This window comes from Sciurus carolinensis, chromosome 7 (assembly GCF_902686445.1).
Source record: "Sciurus carolinensis chromosome 7, mSciCar1.2, whole genome shotgun sequence".
Classification (NCBI taxonomy): Eukaryota; Metazoa; Chordata; class Mammalia; order Rodentia; family Sciuridae; genus Sciurus; species Sciurus carolinensis.
This window is the reverse complement of record NC_062219.1, coordinates 154,009,074-154,023,256: the sequence shown is the minus strand read 5'-3', so window position 1 is coordinate 154,023,256 and position 14,183 is coordinate 154,009,074. Positions and strand designations below refer to the sequence as shown.

The following is a 14,183-nucleotide window of genomic DNA, read 5'->3' as shown; positions in this document are numbered from 1 at the left end:
ACCCCACATGCCACCCATGGAGTCCTGGGGGGCCCCAATACCCACGCAGGGGTTCGCTCTGAAATGGAAGGCGCAAACTCCTCACTTAGGTCAGTCATGGATAGTGCTGTGGTATGTCCAAAGGCGAAGCTACACCTTTCCAGCAGAATGTAGAATTTGGGGAGACCAGCATTTGCCACTGTGAGCCTGAACTTGGCAGCACTCAGACTTTTTCAGAGGTCAGTGGTGATAACTGACAAACGCTGTTCCCCTTTGAAGCTACGCACAACGCAGTGAACCATCTTTTCTAATGACCAACACACAGTGCTACGAAACCAAACCCAGCGAGGCCCCTTGAAAGCACCGACACCTGACCCTGGAGTCCTGGCTTCCAACTTCTTCCCAGGCAATGCTTGTCTTAGTGGGAAATGCTTTCAGAGTAAAAGATTTTCCCTTTTCCTCTCTCAGTTCACTTTTTTATGAGCTCTACAGGAAACATCTTGCCTAAATGTAAGAAGTGTCCCTACTATGGGAAGAAGGAGACTAGTTCTAAGCAGGAGGAAACTGCCTGTTCCAAGAAAGGAAGCAAATCAACCTGGAGGCCCAGAGGCTGGAGCATGACCTCACACTACCATGGCCAAGTCCACTTCTTGGTCCTCCACAGACCTGGCTGTGCAGAGGAGGCACAGCCACAGAGTACACACCTTCTTCACCCGCCCGGGGCTGGATGCTCCAGGGAGCCCTCTGCAATCCTGCCTTTCCTGATAGGCCGATGGAAATTTAATCTCAAATGATATTTTCCTAGACAAGATGCTGGTGCTAAGAAACACAACCAACACCAATTCCCTGTGACATTTCCGATGTCCAAAAAGGTACAGCTGGGCTCCCAAATTTTTCTCAATTGCCAACAGAGAGAAAAGATTCATTGTGCTGGGGTTCATCCCCGCAGGGCTGCCTGTGGCCACCTAAGGAAGCAGCAGATATTAGGACTGAAGAGAGGGCGTGGGCAGGATGAGTGACCTCAGCAGGCGTTCTGGAGGACAGCCAAAGAGGCTTTGCTAGACAAAAACCAACTGCACAGGTCTGCCTTCGCTGAGAGAAAGGGAACCAAAGGAGATTTTCTCTGGGCCTGGACACCAGGAGCCCTGGAACTCCATATGTTCAAGCAACAATGGTAAAACCTGAAAAAGTCTCTCCAATAATTTGTAAGGGGTTTCACAGATTTACCATCCAAATCACAAGTCAGATATTGGCAAATGGATCTTCACCAATACATGCACAGATACACAAGCAATCTCCAATTAATATAGAAGTGGTGAACTCAAAGGCCTTTGTTAGGACTTTACTACCAAATTTCATCCTGGAAATCACAAAGAATAAGGAGGTAAAATATACAGAACAGATCAAATCAACTTGTGCAAGCTAGTGTAAGAACCAGGAATTACATACCTGTCCCATGGTGAAATGCTGCAATTTCCTAAACATGAGTTCAGTATGGATACATACATGCACCTCCACAAACCATCCATGGTGGCTAACATACCTGAAGCTAGTACTTGAATGGAAAAATCCAGAGGGTCTCAGATTCTCCTGAGTCTCCTTAGAAAAGGATTCTCTGGCGGTCATATATAATCCTAAGTGCCAAAAAAGAGCTCTCACTCTGAAAATCAATTTAGAAATAGGAAAAAAAGAAAAAGAATGGGCTTACCTGTGGTCAAGATGACTGAAGTCTTGTAAATTCAATTCCCTGGTGTCTTGTGTCAAGTAAATTGTATCCACATCCTATGAGATACCAATTGGTCACTTTGTTAATCCATGTAGACGACCCAGAAGCAAGATAAACTCAGAGAAACAATTACGTAGGCAGACTTTTATGTAATTCAAGGACAGAAGATTTTTAAGCAAAAATTGCATGGTGAGAAAAGAGAAAGAAGCCAGTCAAATATCAAACTGTTCTCCAGGTGTGTGCACACAGACAGAAGTACCTACCCATTGTACTTCTTCCCGGTATGAAAATCCAAGCCAGTCACACACACAGGCGTACATCTGAGAAAAACCACCTGAAGGTGAGACAGAAGCGTTGCGATGTTGACAGGTTTCAGCAAAATGATTTTTAAATTAAATTTTACAAGCTTAAGTATGGCGGATGTTGACAAGGCTGATTATCCTATCCATTTGGGAAAACAGCAGACCTCCCTGTTCTATAGTAAGCAGGCAGCAGGATGCAATGCAGCTTAAGTACAGGACTCCCGTCCACCTAACTGAAGTCTGCTCAGTGCTAATTACACCTTAAGCTAATTGTACCTTTACGGTAGCACACCAGGAATAGACTGACTTCCTGGCTGGGATGTCCACCCAGCCGCTACATCCTGGTTTTAAAATCCATGCTCACCACAGGGGCCCTGTTCTGCCACCGACTGGCTGTCCCACAGGGCCTGGAGACTGGCCAGGCGCTCAGATGGCTCCATGGAGACCTTTTTCATGATTCTCCTGCAAAATTATCAACAATAGATTTCAAAATCAAGTTTTTGGAATAGCATACAGAAACTGATTTTGTAATATGCTTTTCTTTTTTAAGCAAAGGTAGATATAAATTCAGCTGTGACAAATATAATTCCATTATTTGAGTACTAGAAAGTGGACTTTTATTTTGTTTTTATTTATTGATTCTTTTAGTTACATATGAGAGCAGAATTCACTTTGATATAATTATACAAGTGTGGACTATATCTTATTCTAGTTAGGATCTCATTCTTGTGGATGTGCATGGTGGTGGGATTCACAGTGGTGTTTTCACGTATGTACAGGGAGATACCTCAGGTCCATTCCACCACCCTTCCTTTTTCTATCCCCCTCCATTACCTCCATTACCCATAGTCTAATCTACTGAACTTCTATTCTTCCCCTCAACTCTCTCACCTTATTGAGGGTTAACTTCCACAAATCAGAGAAAACATTCAACCTTTGGCTTTCGGGGACTGGCTTATTTCACTTAGCATGTTATTCTCCAGCTCCATCCATTTACTGGCAAATGCCATAATTTCATTCTTCTTTATGACTGAATAATATTCCATTGTGTATATATACCACATGTTCTTTATCCATTTATCTGTTAAAGGGCACCCAGGTTAATTGCATAGCTTGGCTATTGTGAATTAAGCTGGTATACACATTGATGGGGCTACATAACTATAGCATGCTGATTTTAGATCTTTTGGATATACACCAGGGAGTGGGTGTATGAGTCAAATGATGGTTCTGTTTCCTAGTTGTTTGAGGATTCTCCACACTGCCTTCTAGTGTGGTGGCACTAATTTTCAATTCTACCAACAATGTGTGAGAGTATTTTGTTCCCCACATCCTCACCAAAACTTGTTATCATTTGTATTCTTGATAATTACCAATCTGCCTGGAGTGAGATGCATTTCTCTAATTGTTAGAAATATTGAATGTTTTTTCTTATATTTGTTGACCATTCGTATTTCTTCTTCTGAGATGCATCTGTTCAGCTCCTTTGCCCACGTATTGATTGGGTTATTTGGTTTGGGGGTCTTTTTGGGGAGGTGGGTGTGGAGTGCTTTTCTTTATACTATAATTCTGGAGATTAGTGCTCTGTCTGAGGTGCGGGTGGCGAAGACTTTCTCCACTCTGTAGGCTCCCTCTTCCTGCTCTTGACAGTGTCCTTGCTGTGAAGTGTTCAGCTTGATGCCATCCCATTCACTGAGTCTTGAGTTTACTTCTTGCTCTTTACAAGTCTTCCTAGAAAGTCAGTTCCTGGGCCGACGTGATGGGGAGCTGGACCTACAGTTTCTTCTCGTAAGTGCAGGGTTTCCGCTCTGATGCCTGGTCCTTGATCTCAGAGGTGGGAATTCATAGGAACTTAATGTTACATTCATTTATTTAACTTCCCTTTGTAAACTAAACTTTGAAAAATGTAAGTGGTCTTCATGCTGCTGCTAGGTTGTTTTATTCTGCGAGAGTTTGCAGGAAGAGTTAGATCATAGTGTATTCTGCTTAATGAATTATTTGGTTATATATATGCAGAACAAATTACTCACTGTCAGAGGACTCAAGAACAGATCTCCTGAGTCCTTCCACAGTACCCTGGACAAGTGTCCACCAAGAAACTGATCCCTGCGTATTCGGATGGCTGTTCCTCTCACTCTCTTCCCCTGGACAAGGACTCCGCTGGGGCTGGGTGCATCCAGCTCCTCCCACACCTCTGGGCTCCCAGGCAGAGGCAGGATGGAGCAGTGGTTAGAAATGCAGCCTACACCCCAAGGTGTCCCCAATCATAGAGCTGACAGAATCATTCACCCCACAGGGCTTTGTGAGACCAAGAGATGCCTGTGAAAGTGTCCCCACACCTGGGGCAGGCAGAGCCTCCAAGAAGGCCAGCCAATGCTGACCAGTAGGGGGAGCCAATCTGTGACGGCCCAGGGCCTGGCGCGTGGGGCGTGGGAATGGCAGGGCTGCTGAACTGAGTGAACGCTGGACACTCCAAACGGGACTTCTGTCTGACTCTCTGGGCTCACGCTGCTAGCACCACACAGGGCAAAGACGGAGCCCTGCAAAGTCTCAGTGGGAAGCCGCGGGCCTGAGAACAGCCATGACCCCAAACTTCACATGCTGGGGGCTCAGCCCCAGTGTGGTGGTGCTGAGTGGCTGGGCCCTTAAGAGGGGGGCCTAGTGCAGGGCGGTGAGGTCACGGGGAACCACTGGGGGATTAATGCAGGCTTTCCAGAGTGAATTAGTTCTCACCCGGGTGGCTTGTTACGAAGTGAGGCCACACCCCACACCTGGCCCTTCTGCACAAAGCTGTTTCCCTCCCGGTCATGTTGTGACACAGCCAGGGTTCCCACTGGAGGCCAAACGGGTGAGGGTGTGCAACAGTGGACTTTCAGCCTCCGAAACTGCGAGGTAAATGAACCTCTTTTCTTTATAAAGTACAGTGTTTTGTGACAGCAACAGAAAACAGACTGAGACAGTGGGAGTCCCGGGTTACAGGGAAAAATCAGACACGTCCATCTGGAAAACGAAACTTCAGTTTTACTTCCAAAGCAACACTGGCCCTCACGTTGGGGTAAAGGGAGATCAGCAGGAGAGGCAGGCAGAGGCCGCTGCTGCGGACGGGGGCACCACCCTGAGCCCTCTGCCTGGTGAGTCCAAGCTGCCCGCTTTTCAACTGTTCTCAGCACCCATTTCTGCTGAGATTTCAGGAGTAGAGTCCCATGGAACACATGCATTTATATGCACCACAGTTGAGAACTAAGCAGCTGGGAACGAGCTGGAGCGTGTTCTAACCCCAGGCTCAGAAGCCAGTGAGAAGAAAATCACCCTGCACACATTGTTCTCTGCCTGAGGCTAAATGCCAGCCAGGAGCTCATGGGTGTACGCGGCGGCTCACACACACAGGGACGAGTGTCAGACAGACAGGTGAAGTTGCTGCTGTAAGAATGGGTGGTAAACCCAAACCCCAGGAACAGAAGAGGCCTCTCCCTGTCCCGCAGGCTGCAATAGGGCTGAATCAGCAACATTTGCATTCCATGCATTTAATTTACACAAGACTCAGAAAACAGTCACACATCGCAAAAAATCATAAACTAGTAAGGAGATCAGCTCTGCATGCAAATCCCATGAGAAGCCGTTGCCCTGCAGGATCCCTTCATTACCTTGGCCCTCTTAGAGCAACTGACTGCAACCTCAGTCCCAGCCTTCTTTCTGGGCAGGAAGCGACCGCCCCCACCCAGCACGGCCCTGAGGACCCAGTGGCTCCCTCCGCACAGAGGGGAAGCCAGGGCTGCAGGCAGGAGGCCGTCTCCACCCACGCCCATCAGGCCACCGCAGCGCGACCACGGTCTCAGGCTTCAGTCGACTTTCAGCTTCGTGAAGGGATCTGTGATGCCATTTCTGTTGCGGCAGTAAAGAAACATTGTTCCAACAGACCAACACCAACACTCTGCCGACTGTCGGGGTCTCGCACGGAGGACTAGTCAAGCATGCCAAACAAGAAAAAAAATCACGCTGGCTCCTCTCCCACCAGCTCGAGGATACAAACCAGTTAACCAAACATGAGATAAAATCACACAAAGGCAACTGACCGCCAAGAAATTTTAAAAATCACACCTAGCAGAGAAATTTGTCACAGGTACCACTGATCTCCCCCACAACCACGTGGGCTAGCGTCCCGCACCTCTGAGGACAGGCTGCTGTGAGAACAGGTGCTGCAAAAGGTAAATCTCACCATAACTGTGACCTCATTTAGTCCAAGGCTCCGAAGCCCTCACTGGCTCCCTAGGCATCCCCTCAGGCTTTCCCTCAAGCTCTCAACAGCTGGAGCTCAACCTGCAGAAGTGCCTGCAGGTCCCCAAAGTCAAGAAGGCCAGTGGCCCCGGCACCTGCCACCCACCCCCTCCCAGCCTCCAGCCTCCAGTTGCACTGCCTCCACATCTAACCACAGAACCTTCCACAGCTCCTCTCACCTAGAGGAAGGCCCTCCTCTCAAGGAAAGAAGAAAACAAACAGAAGTCAAATGTTCCCCTCTTGCCTCTGGGTGACTGTGGCTTCCTCTCTGAAGTCAGAGGGGGCCCGGCTCACCCCTCCCCCTCGCTTACCTGCAGAGCCTTGTACAAACCTTTAGAAGACTTACTCATCTGTGCAGGCCTCAGGAGCTTCTGATCAACAGTTTCCAAATTAATTCTAACCTGCACTAATGGCTTCATTTAGTGTTAAAAACAATCTAGCTTCATTTTCGAAAAACAGTCAGGGTCCTTGATATTAAAAAGCTTAAGGATATAACATTAAAAAAAAAAAAAAAAAAAAAAAGCTTTGGGACCCAGTGAAGAGTCAGCTTAGTGAAAAAGATTAACAGTAGCTGGGCTGTAAATGGTTCCCCAGTCACCCAACCACGCTGTCTCTAAGAGGCAGCCTCCAGCGATGGACACGCTCAGAACGATGAGACCATGCACCAAAATCCGAGCAACCATGGCCTGATCAGGGATGGTTTTCAAATTTAATTCAGAATTTTCCCATAATTTATTCTTTAACTCTTCTCTACATTCTGAAATAACCTTTGCCTATTTGATGAGGATAAATAAGTCATTTTGTGAGGGAGAGTGGAAAAAATAAACATCTTGATATACATCCGCAGAGGTGAGATGAGGAGAAAACTACTCATGAATATTAACTTTAAAGGAAATTCTTCATTCTTTTTTTAGCAGTATTCTCTTGACTGTAAGAGGGCTGATTATGTTTTTTAGCTCTTTTTATATTTTCTATATATTTGATTTTGACGCTGGATGTTATTTTAAGAATCACGTTTGGGTAAATCCAGCGATTCAAGTATTGCTTCATTGATACACAAACTTAGATTACGCTCCAAAAGTAAGGATGCAGCTCTGCCCCTCGGTTCTGCTGGTTACTGATCCCTGTCCTGCCATCTCTCCCTGGCACCTCAGCAAGGAAGGGACGAGGGCTGGGACCTGAAGGCCCAGCGATGTGCTGCATTGGACGGGATGAGGGACCCCAGGGCAGAGCCCCAAGCACAGCCTGGCACTCTCTGCCTGCTCGAAGCAGGACGTGCCATCTTCAAGTTGTGCGCCATTTACACGCGGGACATCTCCTGTCGCTTCTGACATGCGGTGCCCTAGGAACGAGGCAGGACAGGTCCAGTCACCACTCTGCCCGCTCTCTGCAGTCACCAGTGCCCACGGTCCCTCTGCCCTGGGCCCTCCTGTGGCACCCCCCAGCCACTCCCGAGGAAGAGCACCCACGGTGGCCCTGGGTACCCAGCCTGGCGGTGCCGCTGCCCGTGCAGGAGAGGGCCAGCTGGAGGACCCCTCCAGTACCTCATCCTCACCTCCTCCGCTGGGCCCTGCATTTCAAGGCCCTTGCCCCCTTCTCCTCCACGTCCATGTGCCCCTACGGTGCCCGGCACCGCAGCCTCCCTCCTTCACTTACCTCCCTCCAGGGCCCCCGTTCAGAGGCAGAGCGGACACACGCTTCTCGCTCCATGTGCCCCACGTCCTATGGCCCGACAGGTACCAGGCACGTGGCACCAGGGATGCCTCTGCTCATCCACAACCTGCCAAGTGCCTGCTGCGTGCCCAGGGCGAGAGGGTGAAGGTGGCCTCAGGAGAGGTGGGCACAGGTGGGCTCTGCACCCCTCATCCTCTCAGGAGAGGTGGGCACAGGTGGGCTCTGCACCCCTCATCCTCTCAGGAGAGGTGGGCACAGGCGGGCTCTGCGCCCCTCACTGCTCCAGGTGAGGCGGGCACAAGTGGGCTCCGCGCCCTTCACTGTCTCATGTGAGGGGAGCACAGGTGGACTCTGAACCACCGGCCCTCTCAGGTGAGACGGGCACAGGCGGGCTCTGTGCGTCCCCTTCGCAGGGCACTGACCTACTCACCACGCAGGCCCAGTGACGATGCCTCGCTAACCACTGCTCACTGTGGCCGGGCGCCTGGTCTCCCCTTCTCCACTCCAACAACCCCCTGTGGTGGCTCGGCGTCCTGGGGCCACTGCCCACCTGTCAGTTCCTCTTCAAAGCAACCAAGACGGCGCTTGTGGTATCATGTCCCCCTCACCTGGGTCCCTTCCACAACCTGGGCAGTCCACTGCCCATCTGGATCCCTAGACCTACCAGTGAGGCCCCCAAGCCTCCACAGTGCCACCACGGGGCCCGTCCACACCCGCAGCCTTGGGCCCCGCGTCTCCCACAGAGCTGTCGCTCTCTCCTTCGGGGCCCCTCCAGATTCCAGTCCTGGACGCCCCGGTCCTGCCTCCCACCTCCACTGCCCATCCTTGCCGGCGCCAAGGCAGCTTTTCCTCCTTCGCTCCTCGCTGAACGCTGGGCTCAGTGCCAGCACACCGTCTCTTCCAGGTCCCTGTCTCTGGATGACCACACGGACACCCTGCCTCCAGGACACCCCCTCCAGGGCCAGACCCTCCCGCCCAGCCTCACAGGGCTCCCAGCCCACCCAGCGCTGCCTGCACGGCCCACGGCTCCAGCTCCACACGCCAAAGGCCAAATGGCTGGGGGTACTGTTGCCCACGCACGTGCCCTGCACTTCCCCAGGCTGCAGCTCACTAAGGCAGCACTGGCCACCAGGCTGCTGACCAGACCGGGAGCCCCGGCTCTGCCCCGCCTGGCTGCCCGTGCCCACCTCCACTCCACGGCAGTCCCCCGCGCTCTCTCACCTCCACCTCTGACCCGCCTTGCCCCTGCCACCTGCCCTGCCTTGATTACCACAGTGTCCAAGTCAGCCTCTGTGTCCACTCCTGTCCCTCCCAGCCCATCCTCTCGGCACCAAAACGATTTTCATGAAATCTCCAGGGACACACGCCACACATCACAAGGGATCCTCTGTGCCACGCCACCGAAGTCAGTGTCCACCCCAGACACACACCCACCGGCCAGCGCCTGCTTCCAGCCTGATCCCGCACCTCAATGTGCCTCACTGTACCCTAATCGAATGCACCTCCAGGACACCAACTCCAGTCCAAGCAGAAGAAACCAAGAAGCAGAGGCCCCGGGGACAGTATGCCCTCTGCCCACTTTCACATGCAGGCTTCTCTGCCACTCCATGTTCACGTCACCCTGGCTCCAGGGACTGTGGAGACCGAGTTCACTCTTCATATAAGTCCCATCCGGTTCTCTCACTGCACTTATTCACACCAACAGCTGGTTCATTCGCATATTTTGCTCTTTGGGAGTTTTTCTCCCTGAAAAAGCCCCAGCTCCATGTGGGCAGAAGCCACGCTCACCGTTCTACCCCAACCCTTAGCACCCTGCCTCCTAGGCAGCAGACACTCGGCAGACACCCCCACATGTATAAACAAACAGGACCACACAGTGGCTGAGCTAGCACCAAGGCGACCACAAAGCTGGGGAAACTCGAATCTGCAGACGTCACCACGAGAGGACACCTAACTGCAGTGAAGGAGTCATTCAGGAGCAGGGGCCTGTGCAGAGCTGGACACGCGGCCAGCCAAGCTGCGTGCTCCAGGCCAGCTGGACGAGGGGCCGGGAGTCTGGACCTCTGGGCCCCGAGAGCTGAGCTGCACTGGTCAAGAGGAATGACAACACCATCCTCCAAATCTCCTGTGAGACATAATGGGGACATTCACACCAACACCAAGCTGCCCCCAAGTTCTTACAATACTGACCAGGCAAGTCCCCCAAGTTCCTACAATACTGACCAGGCAAGCCCCCCAAGTTCCTACAATACTGACCAGGCAAGCCCCCCCAAGTTCCTATAATACTGACCAGGCAAGTCCCCCAAGTTCCTAGAATACTGACCAGGTATACCCCCCAAGTTCCTAGAATACTGACCAGGCAAGCCCCCCAAGTTCCTAGAATACTAACCAGGTAAGCCCCTCCAAGTTCCTAGAATACTGACCAGGTAAGGGCCCCCTAAGTTCCTAGAATACTAACCAGGTAAGCCTCCCCAAGTTCCTAGAATACTGACCAGGCAAGCCCCCCAAGTTCCTAGAATGCTGACCAGGCAAGCCCCCCAAGTTCCTAGAATACTAACCAGGTAAGCGTCCCACAAGTTCCTACAATACTAACCAGGTAAGCCCCCCAAGTTCCTAGAATACTAACCAGGCTGCCCCCCAAGTTCCTAGAATACCAACCAGGTAGGCTCCCCCAAGTTCCTAGAATACTGACCAGGCAAGCCCCCCAAGTTCCTAGAATACTAACCAGGTAAGCCCCCCAAGTTCCTAGAATACTAACCAGGTAAGCCCCCCAAGTTCCTAGAATACTAACCAGGCAAGCCCCCCCAAGTTCCTAGAATACTGACCAGGTAAGCCCCCCAAGTTCCTAGAATACTGACCAGGTAAGCCCCCCAAGTTCCTAGAATACTGACCAGGTAAGCCCCCCAAGTTCCTAGAATACTGACCAGGCAAGCCCCCCCAAGTTCCTAGAATACTGACCAGGTAAGCCCCCCAAGTTCCTAGAATACTGACCAGGTAAGCCCCCCAAGTTCCTAGAATACTGACCAGGCAAGCCCCCCCAAGTTCCTAGAATACTGACCAGGTAAGCCCCCCAAGTTCCTAGAATACTGACCAGGTAAGCCCCCCAAGTTCCTAGAATACTGACCAGGTAAGCCCCCCAAGTTCCTAGAATACTGACCAGGTAAGCCCCCCAAGTTCCTAGAATACCAACCAGGTAAGCTCCCCAAGTTCCTAGAATACTAACCAGGTAAGCCCCCCAAGTTCCTAGAATACTGACCAGGTAAGCCCCCCAAGTTCCTAGAATACCAACCAGGTAAGCCCCCCAAGTTCCTGGAATACTAACCAGGTAAGCCCCCCAAGTCCCTAGAATACTGAGCAGGAAAGGCTGTGTTTTAAAGCCGACGGAGACTCCAGGTCTTCCTCCAGGCCCTTGGGGTCAGGGTGCGGCAGCCTTGCCGGGCAGGCAGAGCTTCGCCCGTGTCCCAGCCCCATCGGTGCCCAGTTGGGACGAAGCAGGGAACGGAGGGAAGGCCTGTGCAAGTCACGCAGCTGAAACGTGGTTTGTGCACCCTGCTTCCCCGAGGGGCCCTGGCGGGCTCGAGGATGGAGTGCCACATCCCCAGCAGGCTTCACTTCTGAGCCCCGCCCGGCCCCTCTCGCTCCCTCCACCTCTTCCCACCATGGCCAGGCAGAGACACTCCCTGGCACGTGCCTGCTGGGACCAGAGGTCAGCCAGCACTTGCCTCCAAGAGACCCGAGACCTGATTTCCAGCCAGGCAGGAAGCAGGGAGAGGCCGCCCGGCTTGCCCTCCACCCCACAGAGCTGGGGACACTCGGTGCCCTCCACAGCGGGCCAGGACGGTCACTGAGAGGACCCAGGGCTGAGCCACGAAGGCAGACAGGCAGCGCCCCTGAGGACAGAGAGACGAAGGGCCCTCCGACCCACTGAGCCTCCTGCCAGCCCCTGGTGGGCTCCGGGGCTTGACCTCCCCATGTACCGTGGGTCACTGTAGGCAGAGGATCCCTGGGGGAACCATCCCCAGAAATCCCCCAGACGCACGCCACGCTGCGCACATCCACGTGATGCCCACAGCCTCCCTCAGGAGGGGTTCCAACCTGTACAGCTCTCCCCCCAGGAGGCTGCGATCTCACACCGCGTCTCCCACCTTCTCACCTGAGTCAAGTCGGTGCCCCAAGCCAGTGCCCCACCCGGGCTCCCCATCCCGGCCCCCCACCCACACCCCACCACAGCCTGTCACCTGAGCACTCGGTCCTGATTTAACTGCCCGACTAAACGCAAGAGCGCATGTAGGTGAAACTTACTAACAGCACAACTGTGTGATTCAGAAAACTGAGGGGGATGAAAGAAGTGCTAATTTTTCATTTTTAATTTTTTTTGGTTGTTTGTTTGTTGAGATTTCCTCTTACTGGAAAAAACTAATAAAGAGCTTGGCTCGTGGTCACTCTTCTGCTTGACACCTTGACAGACAGCTCTCCGCCCCGCCTTCAGTGAAAGCTGGGAGAATTCGCCCAGGACACATCTGGAGCCACCCGTAGACGTTTCTGAAGCTGGCTCAGTAAGAGAGCCCACCAAAGACCAGCTCAGTGCGGCAGGGGGAGGGGGTCGCAAGGAGAGGGAGGGACCAAGGGAAACGGGGACGAAACTGGCCAGATCCTGCCTGCACATGTGCACAGGCCCCAGTGAGTCCCACCTCCATGCACATCTACAAACCACAACTTAAAAACGGATAAATAGGGGCTGGGGAGATAGCTCAGTTGGTAGAGTGCTTGCCTTGCATGCACAAGGCCCTGGGTTCAATCCCCAGCACCACAAAAAAAAAAAAAAAAAAAAAAAAAACGGATAAATAAATAGAAGGAAGACCAGGGCAGAGGGATGGGGCATGGGGAGCGAGGAGCAGTGAGAGGGGAGTGCAGGGGCCGAACCCGAGCAAACCTTATGCCGCGAACGTGCCATTCTGTCAGAAGGAGCCCATCGTAAGTTTAGCTATAATGCACTAATACAAAGCTTTTTAAAAGGGGTCTGCTTTAGTCTCACGAGCAGAAGTTAAAGGACCACCAGACCCTGCACCACTCTGCTTTTTGATAAGGCAACATTAGAAACCCTCGGGCTGAAACCCCAGGGGCTTGAGTGAGCTTCCCTGCCACCGTTCAGAGGAGGAGGCCCGGGGGAGCAGCAGCATTGCCACCCTGAGGAACAGCAAGTTCCCGCCCTCCTGCCCTTCCCGGGACTCACACTGGAGAGAGGCCAGGGAATATCTTCCTCAAGCAGGTGCCGATGTGCGCCAGCACGTCACTCACGTCCTCGGGAGACCCCATCTTCATGGAGATGCTGCACTTCTCAGTTTCCACGACCATCTGCAAGAGCGGGAGGGACACCTCTCAGCAATCGCGCCACAGCCTGCCCTTAGCTGTAAGTTCCACAGAGCGAGCAGTCACGTGGAAATACAACCACACGCAGCAGCCTTTTAGCAAGCACCTCCTCAGAGCCGGCTTAAGACTCAAAGAGCACTCGTATGTTGTTGGTGGGGCTGCAGCCACTCTGGAAAGCAGCGTGGAGACTCCTCAGGAAATGTGGAATGGACCCACCATTGGACCCAGCTATCCCACTCCTCGGTTTATACCCAAAGGACTTAAAATCAACATGCTACAGTGATGCAGCCACATCAGCATTTATACAGCTCGAATCACAATAGCTCAACTATGGAACCTAGATGCCCTTCAACAGATGGTGGAAAGTCATCAGGAACTTGGAAACTGAGGCAAGCGACTCCAGGCCTGGCCTGAGCCACACAGGCCCCACCAAGATCTGTCCTGACAAGCACCCTCAGTTCGTTACCTCTGTGTCCTTCTATGCATACCCGAGCAGAATCTGATGGTACGTTTTTTTCCTTAACATGCTTTAAATTTGACTTTTGGGTGGTGCTGGAGATCAAACCCAGGGCCTCAAGCATGCTAGGCAAATTCTTCATCACAGAGCTATGGCCCCAGCCCTTTTCTTAACATGTTTTAAAAATAAGTAACCTTACAAGATATTTAAATGAAATGTTTAAAACCTTCTGCCTGAAAAAAGGCAAAAGAAAAATCAAGCACTTATGAAATTTCAAGAAAAGAAGATACTTGGAAAGGATTATATTAAAGCAACAGTGTAATAAAAATCTTCAGTGTTAGTTTTAATGCTAAGCAAAAACTAGAAAATGTTGAGACTAGGGCCACATAGCTGGTCCTAT

At 51.9% G+C, this 14,183-nt stretch overlaps 1 protein-coding gene across 1 annotated transcript in view; it reads right to left on the bottom strand.

The window, feature by feature from the left end:
- The window catches only part of Carmil1 (capping protein regulator and myosin 1 linker 1), a 251,990-nt gene that overhangs the window by 134,438 nt on the left and 103,369 nt on the right, over positions 1-14,183 (bottom strand). The window contains exons 5-8 of the mRNA XM_047558066.1: positions 13,190-13,311; positions 2,372-2,469; positions 1,969-2,039; positions 1,688-1,761 (exon numbers count right to left, since the gene is read on the bottom strand). Of these exons, the coding sequence (XP_047414022.1) occupies positions 1,688-1,761; positions 1,969-2,039; positions 2,372-2,469; positions 13,190-13,311 (365 nt within the window). The remainder of the gene's footprint in view (positions 1-1,687; positions 1,762-1,968; positions 2,040-2,371; positions 2,470-13,189; positions 13,312-14,183) is intronic.